This window comes from Physella acuta, unplaced genomic scaffold, assembly GCF_028476545.2.
Source record: "Physella acuta isolate Inbredline_101_S28 unplaced genomic scaffold, ASM2847654v3 ptg001451l, whole genome shotgun sequence".
Lineage (NCBI taxonomy): Eukaryota > Metazoa > Mollusca > Gastropoda > Physidae > Physella > Physella acuta.
In genome coordinates, this window is record NW_026732966.1 from 89,066 (window position 1) to 103,542 (window position 14,477).

General features: G+C 33.4%; 1 protein-coding gene across 1 annotated transcript; it reads left to right on the forward strand.

Annotated features, from left to right (window-relative positions):
• Window positions 1-140: 140 nt before the first annotated feature.
• Window positions 141-12,984, forward strand: LOC131927961 (medium-chain specific acyl-CoA dehydrogenase, mitochondrial-like). Its single transcript, XM_059283842.1, has 13 exons — window positions 141-247; window positions 5,637-5,718; window positions 6,244-6,341; window positions 6,653-6,722; window positions 7,156-7,256; window positions 7,446-7,526; window positions 7,902-8,141; window positions 8,808-8,879; window positions 9,113-9,181; window positions 9,892-9,987; window positions 10,910-11,086; window positions 11,856-11,927; window positions 12,548-12,984. The coding sequence occupies exons 1-13, from the start codon at window positions 227-229 to the stop codon at window positions 12,617-12,619; spliced, it is 1,251 nt and encodes a 416-aa protein (XP_059139825.1). The 5' UTR covers window positions 141-226; the 3' UTR covers window positions 12,620-12,984.
• Window positions 12,985-14,477: the final 1,493 nt, after the last annotated feature.

Here is a 14,477-nt window from a genome sequence, read left to right on the forward strand (position 1 = left end):
TGCATACCTTGTGTATTAAGACTAGATCTACAATTTGTATAAAAACGATCATTTATTCGGTAGAAATATTTTAGTAACAAAGAGTTAAGTTTCAAGTACAAGGGAGGCTACTCTATATATTTAAACACAATTTTAAAAACTAGTTTTGTTTAGACTTTAACCCAGCTCATTCTACAGCCCAGTTTAGTTTGCTACTCTCGTTCTGGGTAAAAAGTAACATAGCAACATGGCTGCTCTAATGAAAAAGGTAATGATTATTAGATCTACTTTTTAGGGTAAACTTTTATGATAAAAGTTATCGAATTGCATGTTCCTTTTACTTTACAGTAAATCTAAAACTTTGTTTTGACTCTAGATCTAGATCTAGCTGACCTGGGTTGAAGGGAAAGAACTCGGGGGGGGGGGGGGGGGGGGGTGTTAGAATAACAGTTTAGACTTAGAGTTTAGAATGCTTATTAATATGAGGTTTAAAATTGATAGTTTAGAATCTAGATTACTTCAAAAGTACAGAATCATCTTGTTTTGTAAAGATTCTAGAATCTGACTAGACTTAGATCTAGATCTAGATCCTAGGTCTAGCTGCTAGCTAGAGTCTAGCTAGTCTAGACTAGATCAAACAAAGTACTTTGGACTCTGCACCCAGGTGTAAATTAATTTGTATTTAAGCAGCATTTAAGAAGAAAAATTGCTGATCTGTGGGGAGGGGAAAGGGAGAATATGTAGGTGTAATAAGTACTAATAAGTGTAATGAATGTAGGCCCTAATAATTTTTATTTTGTATAGGGGCCTATTTTTAATAACTTTAATAATTAATTAGTTAAATTCAGGCATGTCTAGATAAAAATTATTAGGCCCTTCTTGTAATTATTAGTATTTCTAGCATTTTTACAGAAAATGCTTTTGAGGTAGATTATGAATACAACGGAGACAGAAGCCATGAGCATGTAAATAGCTTTATTTGTTAACCGGAAAGAGGACGGAAGTGGCGAGAGAGAACTATTTATAGATAACAACATGTAAGGGACATCACTCAAGATAACAATATAAATATAATACTAATACAGAGAGTGAGTTCCCTTGACCTCACAATTAACTCAATCCATTACATCCCTTTACCCTTAGAACACAATAACACATCTCTCAATAGAACAATTGATAGTATCCTAAAATCACCAATTATATTGTAACATGAACACTATGGTAGATTACATCCTTACAAACAATGCACAATATGCCACAACATAATCAAAATACAAAACAATGATGTCAAAGTCCTTTTGACCTTTAAAATCATAGGTCTAACTTATTTGGGACCTTGATTGTCCTGCTTGACCTTCTCAGTGGCTTCTGATTTGGTGACTCAAGATTCTGACCATCTGGATTCTCTATCTCAGGAGGTCTAGGATTTAAATTATTAACTCCAGAATTTACATTTTCTGACTCCAGACAACTTGGTTCACTCATATCAACAGAACTTGGTTGTGGAACAAACTGAGTTGGTGTGAACTGATCAGGTTTGGTGGGATTGACAGATTCACACTTATTATCTGCACAAGTTATTTTTAACTTTATAAGACACAGGTCCTGTACATTGAACAATTTGACCTGGTATCCATTTTTCCTTTCTCCCATAATTTCTTAGATACACATTCTTATTAACACCAAATTCTCTTTCAATGAATGTCTTGTCATGATTTAATGGAACTATTTTTGAATTGGCATCTGAAAGTATTAAATGGCAAAAATCTTTTTTCTTTTCTTTTGATGTTACCCTTTTAGTTTCTGTAAGTGCTAATGATGTTAGCAAAGTTGTTTGATGATCACATTCCTTCTTACTAATGTATTTGAAATTGCCATATCACCATAATCATTTATTAAGTTACAAATACTTTGTTTAGGCAACTCTGACTGATAATGGACTGCATCTTCTCCATCTTTTATATTATCTTCACAAAGGTTTTTATTTCTTATTTAATATGGCCTTAAGTCATCATTCACAGACTCTTCAGGCCAACCATTCTTACAGTAATCAGATACTTTTATTAAGCACTCATCTTTTTGTGTTTCTCTTTTAATATCATTCACATCTATATTGGAGTTATCCATGATAGTGAAGAGAACAAATACATCTTCTGGTACATAGCTCAGGCTTTGGTTTTTTTTTTTAAAGGTAATCTACTAAGACTATCTGCACTATTCTCAGATCCAGGTTTGTATTTCAATTCATAATTGTATGCAGTTAGTGTGATAGCCCATCTTTGAATTCTTGGTGAGGCATGCTCAGGTAGGGTTTTGTTTTCTCCAAATAAACCTAGCAATGGTTTATGATCTGTAAAGATGGTGAACTTCCTACCAAACAGAAACTTATGAAATTTCTTAACACCAAAAATGATGCCTAAGCCTTCCCTATCTAACTGAGAATAATTTTTCTCAGCCTGGTTCAAAGATCTACTGGCAAAAGCAATGGGTCTGTCACCCTTCTCATCCATATGGGACAAGACTGCTCCTACACCATCTGGTGAAGCATCACATGTTAATATAAGTCTTTTCCCTGGGTCATAGTGAGTTAGTAAGGTGTCAGCAGACAAAGCCTCTTTTGCTGTGTTAAAAGCAGCTTCTTGTTGTTTACCCCAGTGCCAAGTTGCATTTTTCTGTAGCAGCTTGTACAGTGGTGATAGTTTACCAGACAGATTCCCTATGAACCTTGCATAGTAATTTATCAAGCCCAAAAAAGCTCTTAGTTGTTGGGTATTTTCAGGTTTGGGTGCTTCTTTAATGGCTTTTGTTTTCTCAGGTTGAGGTCTGATGCCTTGCTTGCTTAATATATAACCAAGAAAACTAATTTCTGTCAACATGAATTGACATTTATCTTTGTTTATCTTTAAACCTTTTTCACCAACAATTTTTAATACTTTATCTAGTGTTTTAAGATGTTCAGTGTCATTCTTACCAGTTATGTATACATTGTCAAAATAAACACAAACATTTGGAATGTCCTTAAAAATACTGTCCATGACAGCTTGGAAAATTCCAGGGCTAGATGATATGCCAAAACATAGTCTTTCATATTGGTAGAGTCCTTTATGTGTGTTTATTGTCGTATAGACTTTTGAATCTGGATGCAGTTCTAGTTGAGTGTAAGCATGACTAAAGTCTAATTCAGTGAATTTGTCTCCTCCTGCCAAATTCAAAGAAATTTCCTCAATGTTAGGAATAGGGTACCTATTTAGCTCTATTTGCTTATTCAGTGTAGTTTTATAATCTCCACAAATTCTTATAGAACCATCCTTCTTTAACACTGGCACAATGGGTGTCGCCCAATCGGAATAGTCTACCTTCTTTATAATGCCATTAGATTCCAATCTACTTAGCTCATTTTCAATTTTATTCCTCATTGCATAAGGTGGAACTCTAGCTTTGCAGTATCTTGGATTTGTATCTTTAATGCTTAACTTCACTGTTCTATCATTTAGTAAACCTGAATTACCAAAAACACATTTATTTTCAGATATAACTTTATCTAGTGAAGTAAGACTAGATTCTTTTACATTCTTCAATGAACAAATACTCTCCCAATTTAACTTAAGATCACTTAACCAGTTCCTACCTAGTAATGGCGGTCCATTTCCTTCAACCACAAGAAGAGGAAGTTTAACACTTTGACCATTATAACTTACATGAACCATACACTCTCCTATTACCGGAACATTGTCACCAGTGTATGTTGTTAGACACTTGTGACATGGCTGTAGAGGCACTGATCCTCCTGTGACAGCGTCAAAATCTTTCTTTGTTATGACTGTTAGAGATGCTCCAGTGTCAAGTTGGAAGCTGATGCTCTTACCGTTGATATTAACTGGTACATTGATGGGAGCATGACTTATTGATTTCACAGAGAACAGGTTGAAATCCGGCTGCGAATCAGTTTGAGCATTTTCACAGGTAGAGTGGTTCATTGGTTGGGTTAGGTAGTCTTGGTGAGAGTTAACATAGTGCTGCCTTTGGTTGCGGTACTGTCTTGACTGGCTAGATTTAGCAACAGACGAAGACTTTGCAAAGCAGGCCTTGGCAATGTGACCTTGCTTACTGCACTTATAACAAGTTGCTAACTTGAACTTGCACCGATGAGATGCATGGGGACCTTTGCATCGATGACATTTTTGATAATTATTACTAGATTTAGATCTAGGATTTGAACGAGCAGGCTGTTTAGCATAAGTTGGAATGCTCTGATGGGGTTGATGTTTATTGACTAACCTGCTGTTTACTGCATGGATCCCTGAAGGCGTTAGAGATTTCGCCGCATCTGATGACTGCTGGATTGACATTGCAAGTTGTATTGCTTTTTCCAATTTTAGATCTGACTCGAGCAGCAACTTTCTTTGAATATCAGGGCTGTTTACACCTGTCACAAACTTTTCACATAATCTGTCAGACAGCGTTTCTCCGAATTCACAAAATTCACTTAAATGACGTAAAGCAGCAACATATTCTGATATTGACTCGTTTGGTTGACGAGTCCTACCGTCAAATCTAGCTCGACATAGAAACTTTGATGGCACAGGCGCATGGTGGTCTGTTAGCAATTTGCTCAGCTCGTTAAAGCTCTTGGTAGTTAGACTAGCTGGTGCGCATAAGTCTTTTAGTAGCCTAAATTGTTGAGGCCCTATGACTGTTAACAAAATAGCTCTCTTTTTGGCTTCTATCGTCACGTTGTTTGCTTCTAGGTAAAAGCTTAACCTCTCTAGGTAATCTTGAATGATTTCATCATTCGCATCAAATTCTTTTATTTGGCCATACAGCGCCATAATTCTAGAAATAATTAGCTAATAAGCTCTAGCAAACCTCTTTTTTGCGTAAGTAGGTGCTCTTTCTAGTAGATGTTTATCCTTCGTCGCCAAATGAGGTAGATTATGAATACAACGGAGACAGAAGCCATGAGCATGTAAATAGCTTTATTTGTTAACCGGAAAGAGGACGGAAGTGGCGAGAGAGAACTATTTATAGATAACAACATGTAAGGGACATCACTCAAGATAACAATATAAATATAATACTAATACAGAGAGTGAGTTCCCTTGACCTCACAATTAACTCAATCCATTACAGCTTTACTAAAAAGTTTTTTTTTTGCTAGTATCATATCAGTATCTAGATCTAGGTCCTAATGCTAAACTCGCCCGAACCGAGATGCTGGCTCTGGCCTCAACTTAGAAGTACTTAATTATATTCATCATGTTACCCATATTTTTCTGGAGTAAGGGGTTGTCCATAAATAACATCACACTCGTAGGGGGAAGGGGGGGGAGGTAAAAATTGTCCAAAAAAAAGCGTGACGTCATTTATGGATGACCCCTAAGGTACATTTTCACTTGCCCTATGAAAAATATAGTTTAGTTAGAATCTGGGTTAAGGCAGCAGAGTGTCCACCCAGCTCTGAAGGGTACCTAACTCACAGTGAAAGTAAATGTGGCTGGGTACAGGGCTTCATATGCCTAGTTTACAGAAACAGGTGAACTCTTTCTCACTTGACCCATGGACTTTCAGGTTTGAAATGGGAACTTTACTAATTACTATGAATAGTGTAAAGTGTAGACCTATATCGATAATTAATTAAAACATTATTGTCCATCTAGGTCTCTGGCCAGATCAGGCCACTGTTAATGACCACAAGAGCTTTAGGGAACGTAAAGCAAGCTAGTTCTGGAATCTCTTTTGGTAGGTTTTTCTAAACGTGGATCATGTATTTACTGTAAAATGACAAATAGGACATTGTGTAACATATAAACTAATATAAACATAAAGACTAATATTCCTAGGAACATGTCGCTCCACAACAAAACACAACTCTTTTAGTTAGTACCTAAAAATGTTTTTATTAAGATAAATTTTAGGAATCAAATTTTCGATTAGAAAGAATTGTTATCTAAATCCTAAAAATGCTTTACAAAATCATGAAATTAGTGTCTCATCTGTTCCAAAAAGGTGGAATTGAAATATCAAACCATTCCAATATACCTCCAAACAACATGATATGACAACAACCTAATATAATATGACATTATGGCTAATGACCCCACCCCATCACATATTTTTAATGCGCACAAACCCAAAGGGACATAAAAATTTATGGACATGTTACCCTTACATATTAGTAGTTGAGACAAAATTTTAAAAATCTTAATTTATTTTTTTAGATTGAAAAATATTTTTACTAATTATGTGACTTATTTATTTCCATAGAGTTATCCCCTGAAGTTCAAGAGATAAAAAACACAGCCCGGAAATTCGCAAGAGAGGAGATCATTCCCAAAGCAGCTGAGTATGACAGAACAGGGGAAGTAAGTATCTTCTTGCTTTTAACTCAGTAATCCTTCTTGTTCAAGGAACAATTGTTTGGAACTTTTTAGATCATCACCAACTTTACTAAAGGTAGCTGATATACAATGTCAGTCTTCTTAATTTTAAAACTTGAAATCAAGCTATTGAAGCTTAACAAATTTGGTTTTAACTATTCTGTTTAAGTAAATGAAATGTATGAGTAAGTTAGTTTTTAAAAATTCCTGATAAATGATTTTGTATATTAAAAAAAACACATTTGTAACAGTTAAAAGATCATATTCATAAAATCAGTTTTGCTCTTCATTTGCAGTATCCTTGGGACCTTGTAAAGAAGGCGTGGTCACTAGGTTTAATGAATACACATATACCAGCACACTGTGGTGAGTTTCTGTTTACAGTTTAATGTTTTCATAGTTTTATTAAAGTTTTATAGTTTACTGTCTTCAAAGGTTCATTAAAGTTTTACGTTTTACTATATTCATTGTTTCTTTAAATTTTTATAGTTTACTTTGTTTTTAGTTCTATTAAGGTGTTCAAAGTTTCATCTTAGTTTTATTATATAGATTTATGTCATGTTCATAGTTGCATTAAATATATTTTTCAACCTGGTCATATTTCCTTTAAAGTTTTAAACTTTTCTCTGTTCATATGTTTATTAAAGTTACATTACTTATTGTTATTCTTCAAACATATTTAAATTTTTGCTTAGTAGTTTTTTTCATTGAAGTTACATAGTTTATTGTTCTCCTTCTTTAAATGTGGTTTTTTTTTTTTTGACTGAATTTAGTTTTGTTCCTTCTATAACCACTTCAGGTGGCTTGAACCTTGGACTCTTTGAATGTGTAACAATAACAGAAGAATTAGCTTACGGCTGTGCTGGGGTTCAGACTGCTATGGAAGCTAATTCCCTTGGTGTGAGTGTAGTGTAACATTTTAACCACAATATTCTGGGTGTTAAGTAACCAATCTCTGGGTATTGAAATTATTTTATTTGTGTATTACATATTTAAAGATTTTCCTTTTTTTTTTTGTTTTTTTTTAGCTAATGTTTAAGTATTACTATTTGTGTATTGCATATTCAAATATATTCTGTTTTATTTTAGCAAATGCCAGTGATTATAGCAGGCAATGAAGCTCAGCAGAAAAAATATCTGGGAAGGTTAATAGAAGAGCCTTTAATGTGTGTAAGTTGAGCTAACAGTAAGATTATTCTAGCTAAAGCTTGTATTCTGTCATTTAAAATTTTAAAATGGATTTTGGCTTTATTTTGTTTACCAAATCTTAAATTCATGCTTTTAACACATTAAGTCATATGTTATAAAATGTAGAGTCAGAAATTATAAAAAGAACATTCAATGCTGTTTCAATTAATTAAAACATATATTTCAATTTCTTATTTATTGTTTTTTAAGCAAAAGTTTAAAAAACTGATATTTAGTTTGCCTTTCTGGATTCCTCATACTTTGGTACTATTGAAATTTAAAAAAAAAAATGTTGCCAGATATTTGTTACAAAACTATGTTAAAATGTTTTATTTTACCTGATGTGTTTACGTCTAGGCCTACGGTGTGACAGAGCCTGGGGCGGGGTCTGACGTAGCAGGCATTAGGACCAGGGCAGAAAAGAAGGGAGACCACTATGTTTTAAATGGGCAGAAAATGTGGATCACCAATGGAGGTGTGGCCAACTGGTTTTTTGTCCTGGCCAGGACAAGTGCTGACCCCCAGACGTCTGCAGGGAAAGCTTTCACAGGATTTATTGTTGAGGCAAACACACCCGGCGTTACCATAGGAAGAAAGGTAATTTTTAACTGTCTGTAATTTTAAACTGTTGGTAATTGTCTCCATGTTCAGCATTAATTTATAATTCCTTAAGGATTAAATTAAATTTTGTTTTTATGTTCAGCATTAATTTATAATACCTTAAGCATTTAATTAAATTTTGCTAGTTAGTGACTTTAATTATTTGTAGAATGTAATGTTATAAAATGTAGTATTTTGGTGTATCTATATAGGTTTGATTTTTTTAATTTTCACAAAGTTTAGTCATGTTTATTTTTCAAGGGCACTAACTTCATTCTTGAATTGTTTTTCTTTTTGTTACCTTTTATTAGATTTATTTGCAAAAAAATTGTTTTAGTTGTTTTTTGGAATACTTTTTGTGTCCATTTTTGTCTGTTTTAATTTATATTCTATGATAAAATCTTAAATTATTATTGAATTGATACATTGCTCACATTTACAATACATGCAGCACTGTATTAAAAGACGCAAGTTAATTATGATAATGTAAAATAACCATTATAAAAAGAATTGAAATACATAATAATTTACCTTTGTGAAATAGAATACCAACACATTTAACCAAGCTAACATTATGTTTGCCTATTGATAAAGTTATTATTTTGTATAGAAAATATTTATTTTACATTCAGTTAGTTACTGTAAAATTAAAAATTTAACTAGGAAATCAACATGGGACAGAGGTGTTCTGATACAAGGGGAATCACCTTTGAAGATGTACTGGTCCCTAAAGAGGTGAGCAATTTTGTACCTATCCCCCCCCTCCCCCCCCCCCCCCCAGTTATAATAAGATCTATGTAAAATAGTTTTTATGTTATGTATAGAAACTGCACTTTTCTACAAGCAGCTAGTATGTGTTTCTACTGCCCTACCATTAGATAGATATAGCTTAAGTGTTCAAATAGATTTATGCAGTAATGTACAAACATATGATTGAAACAATACTTTTACCATCTCTTTAATTGCAGAATGTGCTGGGTGCAGAGGGCTATGGTTTTAAGATTGCCATGGGTGCATTTGATAAAACAAGACCCCCAGTAAGTTTTTGTTTTTTTGCTTTGTCCAAATCAAAGAAAATATAGTTTTTTCAAGTTATGTTTTTCATTCCATGTTCCACACTCGCTGTTAATCTTAATTCTCATGTAGTAGTACTATTTTTGTCTACATTAATCTGTATATGCAAGAGTTGCATTAGGCAGGGTTGTCTGCCTTTGCCCCTAATTCTGAGCTGACTTGTTTTCCATATATCATTAAATTTAAATAAAATATAAAAAAATTTCATTTTTATTTTTTAAATTAGAAATTGCAAGGTGGGGTTGAAATTAAAGTAAAAATAAAAACATTTTTGAAGTGATTACTTTGATATTCATATAAGCTGTATGATCAGTTTGTTTATATTTATATTAAAAAGTTTTAGTTATAAATCCAAACATGATAAAATTAATTTATCAACAATGTCCTTGCCAATAATATACATAAAAATGCCTTGGTGGAAGCTTTAAGTATTCTTATAATTAATTTTAGGCCAAATTGTCCTTCAATTCTCAGTTAGTACTAACACTGTCTGCTTATATTATCTTAATACTTTCCACATTATCTACTATAGCTACCAGTTTAGTATAGTGAACTTACTCCAGTGTTTTTTATCTGTTGTGTGGTCAGATCACCATATTTTATTATTGTAAAATGTTAGATTAAGCCATTGCATGTTGAGTCCATGTTTTTAATTTGCTAGTATATCTTGTAGGTGGCTGCAGGTGCTGTAGGTCTGGCACAAAGGGCCCTGGATGAAGCCAAAAATTACTCTATGCAAAGAAAAACCATGGGCAAGCTCATCTGTGAGGTAATTTCAATTTACAAAAAAGCTGTTTCATTAAACGTAGCGTTGAAATCTTTTTAATCTCTCATCAGTGACAACAGAGCTCAAAAATCTTTTGAAAATTAAATTGCTGTTTATTTGATTATTTATTTGATTTGATTATTTCTGTTTAGTTATTTGTGGACCAATTTTAGCCAATATTTAGCCAAATTTTGTTTGTACAATTTATCAGTTCTTTTCTAATAATTTATTATTAATTATAATATTTTGGAGATATTCTATTTCTGCTTTGTGAAATATTACCTCAGCATTTGATAATATCTAGTTACTTCAGTAACTTACTACATTTAGTTACTTCAGTAACTTATTACATTCTTTTATCTTTAGTCTTTTAGCAATTCCTAGACATCAAGTTCAAGACACCACAAAAAAAATGATAAAACAAATTCTTCCTTCCCCCTCCCCACAGATTGGCAATTTTTCTTTTTAAATGCTGCTTAAATACAAATTAATTTACACCCGGATGCAGAGTCCAAAGTACTTTGTTACTTTAGTAACTTATTACCTTTTGTTACTTAAGTAACTTATTACATCTGTTTACCCCACTAGTTAAAAAGATTTCATCTTGCTTGATCTTTTTTTAAAGATTGTTTTTTTCCAAACTAAGAATCCTTTTTTGTTAAGTTAAAAAGTGTTATATCTACTTTTGTTGTATGTTAAAATTTGAAAATGTCTTATCTACTTTAATTGTATGTTTGTATGTATGTACCTTTGTCATATGTTGAAATTTAAAAAAAAAAATCTTTTCTACTTTTGTTGAATATTAAAATTTGAAAAAAAATCAAATGTATCGTTGTCGTATGTTGAAATTTAAAGAATATCTTATTGACTTTTGTTGTATGTTAAAATTTGAAAAATGTCATATCTACTTTGACTGAATATCCAGCATCAAGCCGTGGCATTTATGCTGGCTGACATGGCTATCGGGGTGGAAGCTGCACGTCTGTTGGTCCAGAGGTCAGCCTGGGAGATTGACCAGGGCAGGCGCAACACGTACTTCGCTTCCATAGCCAAGGCTTTTGCTGCTGATGTGGCTAACAAGTGTGCAACTGATGCTGTACAGGTGAGTGGTTGTAGTAGGTGTAGGTGGTTGACAGGTGAGTGGTTGTAGTAGATGTAACTGTGCAACTGATGCTGTACAGGTGAGTAGGTGTAGTAGGTGTAGGTGGTTGACAGGTGAGTGGTTGTAGTAGGTGTAGGTGGTTGGCAGGTGAGTGGTTGTAGTAGGTGATTGGCAGGTGCATGGTTGTAGTAGGTGGTTGTCAGGTGAGTGGTTGTAGTAGGTGTAGGTGGTTGGCAGGTGAGTAGGTGTAGGTGGTTGACAGGTGAGTTGTTGTAGTAGCTGTAGGTGTAATGTTGTAGGTGAGTGTGTAGGTGGTTGACAGGCGAGTGGTTGTACCAAGTGTTGTGTTTTTTGACTGTTGTGTGGTTGCATCAGATGTAATGTTTGGGGGGGGGGGGGGGAATTATTAATACTGGAAACAAAATAATAGAATTTTGTTTTTATAATTTTTTAAAATTTGTGCCTCATAATTAGAAATTCCCTATGAATACCCTGGGTGTCAAATGTGTAGAGATTTGAGATATGAGCAGTTAAACCAAGTTATTTTACAGATTTTCTGAAAGAACTAATGCTCTGATAGTATGCCTATATCTAAATAACAACAATAACAAATAAAATGGCAGCCTTGTATTCTAATTACAGAAAGCAAATATTTTAAGCAATTGAATCTGTTTGATGACTTTATTATAATGTTTAGTAAAGTATGTAAAACCTAGCAAAATATCCATACAACATTTTAACTTTGATGTATTGTATTTGTCTGTTGCAGATATTTGGTGGGGCTGGGTTCAACACTGAATACCCAGTGGAGAAATTGATGAGGGACGCCAAAATTTTCCAGGTAAATTAATTAATTTAAAAAATAAAATCTTCTCTTACATGATTGATTGCAATTAGAATGATACTCTGATATACTGCTTCGAAATGGGACTTTATAAAATTATTATCAGAAGAAATGGTCATGGCTAAACATAGAAAGTTGAGTTTTTTATTAAAATATAATTTAACTCTGAATATATTAATTAAGTTTAATTTCCATTCACAAAGGCTTTTTAAAAAAAAAAAGATTTTTTTTCAATTAGGGCTTTCAAATCAAAGCAAAAAAAAATTAGTTGTAGGCCTATATATAAAAGAATATTTAATTGTAATGACCTACACTAAGCTAAAGTACTCTTTCAGTCCTGATTGTCCATATGGCAGATGAAGTAGAGTTCATCTGTCTCTCTGACCTCCACAATTGTAAAGATATGATTAGCATTTAGCAGTGTTTCCTTTCCCTGACTTGAGAACTTAGTAGACTCAGGATGTCTCTACAGACTTAAGACTGTGAATATAACTATAGACATTGTGATCAGTAATCGCACACCCTATCACTCAGTCATGCCGTCATGTACAAATACAATGTGCTTTAATTACCCCATTAGGTTTTTTTAACAATAATTTGTTACTCTGTATTTTCAGATTTACGAAGGCACTGCTCAAATTCAACGTTTGATTATCTCCCGTGAGCTTCTTACCAACAGCAAGTCATAGCCACAGCAAGACAATTAAAGTCCTATAACTGGCTGTATTTTTAAAAATACAAATGGAGTTATGTCCCTTAACAGGAACTTGGGAAAAACAATTTAACTGAATTTTGATATGCTATTTACATGTTAATGAAATCTGTGATTTAAATTTAACTGGAAATGTTTGAAGTTGTTGTAGAATTAATACAAATTACAATTAATACTACTGTTTAATAAATGTTGATGTTTATTGTTATTTTTGTGCTTAAACTGTGCCGAAAAAAAGATTGCCATTTAAATTATTACATTTTTGTACATTTATTTTCTTCCTATATTCATGTTGATCATGGTTATTGTCATGAAATTTTGAATAAATTATTATACACCAACAGTTGCTCATGTCTATGTGTGTGTGAGTATGTGTGTGTGCATGCCTCTGTGTGTATGTGGTGTTGTCTCTGAAATATGTAAAGATTGCAAGATAACTTTTGTCAAAGTGCTAAAGCTAGAGGTAGCCAAGAAAGATGGAATACAAATTTATTTTCTATATCTCTACCACAGGCTAATTTTTTAAGCGTCAGTAGATCCAAGGGCAGTAACTAACGTTTACTTTTCACAAAACCAAACAAAATGATTCAATTTTGTGTTTTGAAACTACTATTCACGACTCAGCTCACCTAAACTAAAGCATAACAGAAAATGTGTCGAAGATGTGAAGCCACCTTAAGGCAGAATCAAACAAACCGCCTCGCTGATTGGCTCTGTAAAGGTCTCAAACGTCACATGTAAATATCAAAGAGTCAAGGTCACTTTTGTGGTTAACTTAAGAAAGAAAACAACTTAGACAATATTTTAACCAGCAACTGTAATTAATTACTTAGCTCTCCTGATGGTAAATTCAAAATGCCTTCATAAAGTGGTTAATCTTTAGCTTAGCATAGCTCTTACCGTGTATAGATAGTCATCGTATGAATGAGTGATAAAATAATTTAGAGTTTCTCTTTTTAAAATCTAACTTCATTTTTTACCACTAGAACAGAGGCGTAGCGATGGGGTGGGGGGGGGGGAGAGGGGGCAGGGGGTACATATGTCCCCGGGCGCCGACCTTAGGGGGCGCCAAAATGGGTTGTAAAAACAAATTAATATGTCATTTTAGCTGCATTTTTGCATTATAAATCGAAAGTTTGAGGGGGGAGGTGCAAATCGAAAGTTTGAGGGGGGGGGGGAGTGCAAATTGAAAATTTGTCCCCGGGCGCCGGGAAGGGTCGCTACGCCTCTGCATTAGAAATACATTAAACATTTACAATTTTTGGCCACCAGTGCTTATTTTCCACTCCCCACCAACAAACATCCCCCCCACCCCCCTTCTAACCAATCTGGAGATTGAATTAGACAGCCGATCCTACACTATTCTCAACGACACTGTCGTTGAGTGGCTTATCAACAGTGTCGGTATATAATAACGCTATAGATTTTTTCTCATTTGATTCTGTCGTTGAGACTCTAATTATAGTTATAAACTGTAAAAACTAGCTAACGGAATAAAACCATTTCGATTAATTAATCGCTTACAATATTTAATATAAGAAAAATTAAACAACAATTCATTTTACAGAGCTAATAATAATTAATATTATAAAAAATGTATCTTCTGTCTTTAAAATTGAAAATTAAATTATTTTTAGCAATATAAATTAATACAGTGGATTGCTGAATTTAATTGTGATCATAGTTATGATTAATTTTAGAGATTGTATGATTAATTTATACACAATTTAGAATTACAGAATATTGATTATTCGGTACAGAAAACATTAGGGTAGAGATTACTAAACGATATAATATAGGATTATGTAATATAGAATATATTAGTATATTATTAT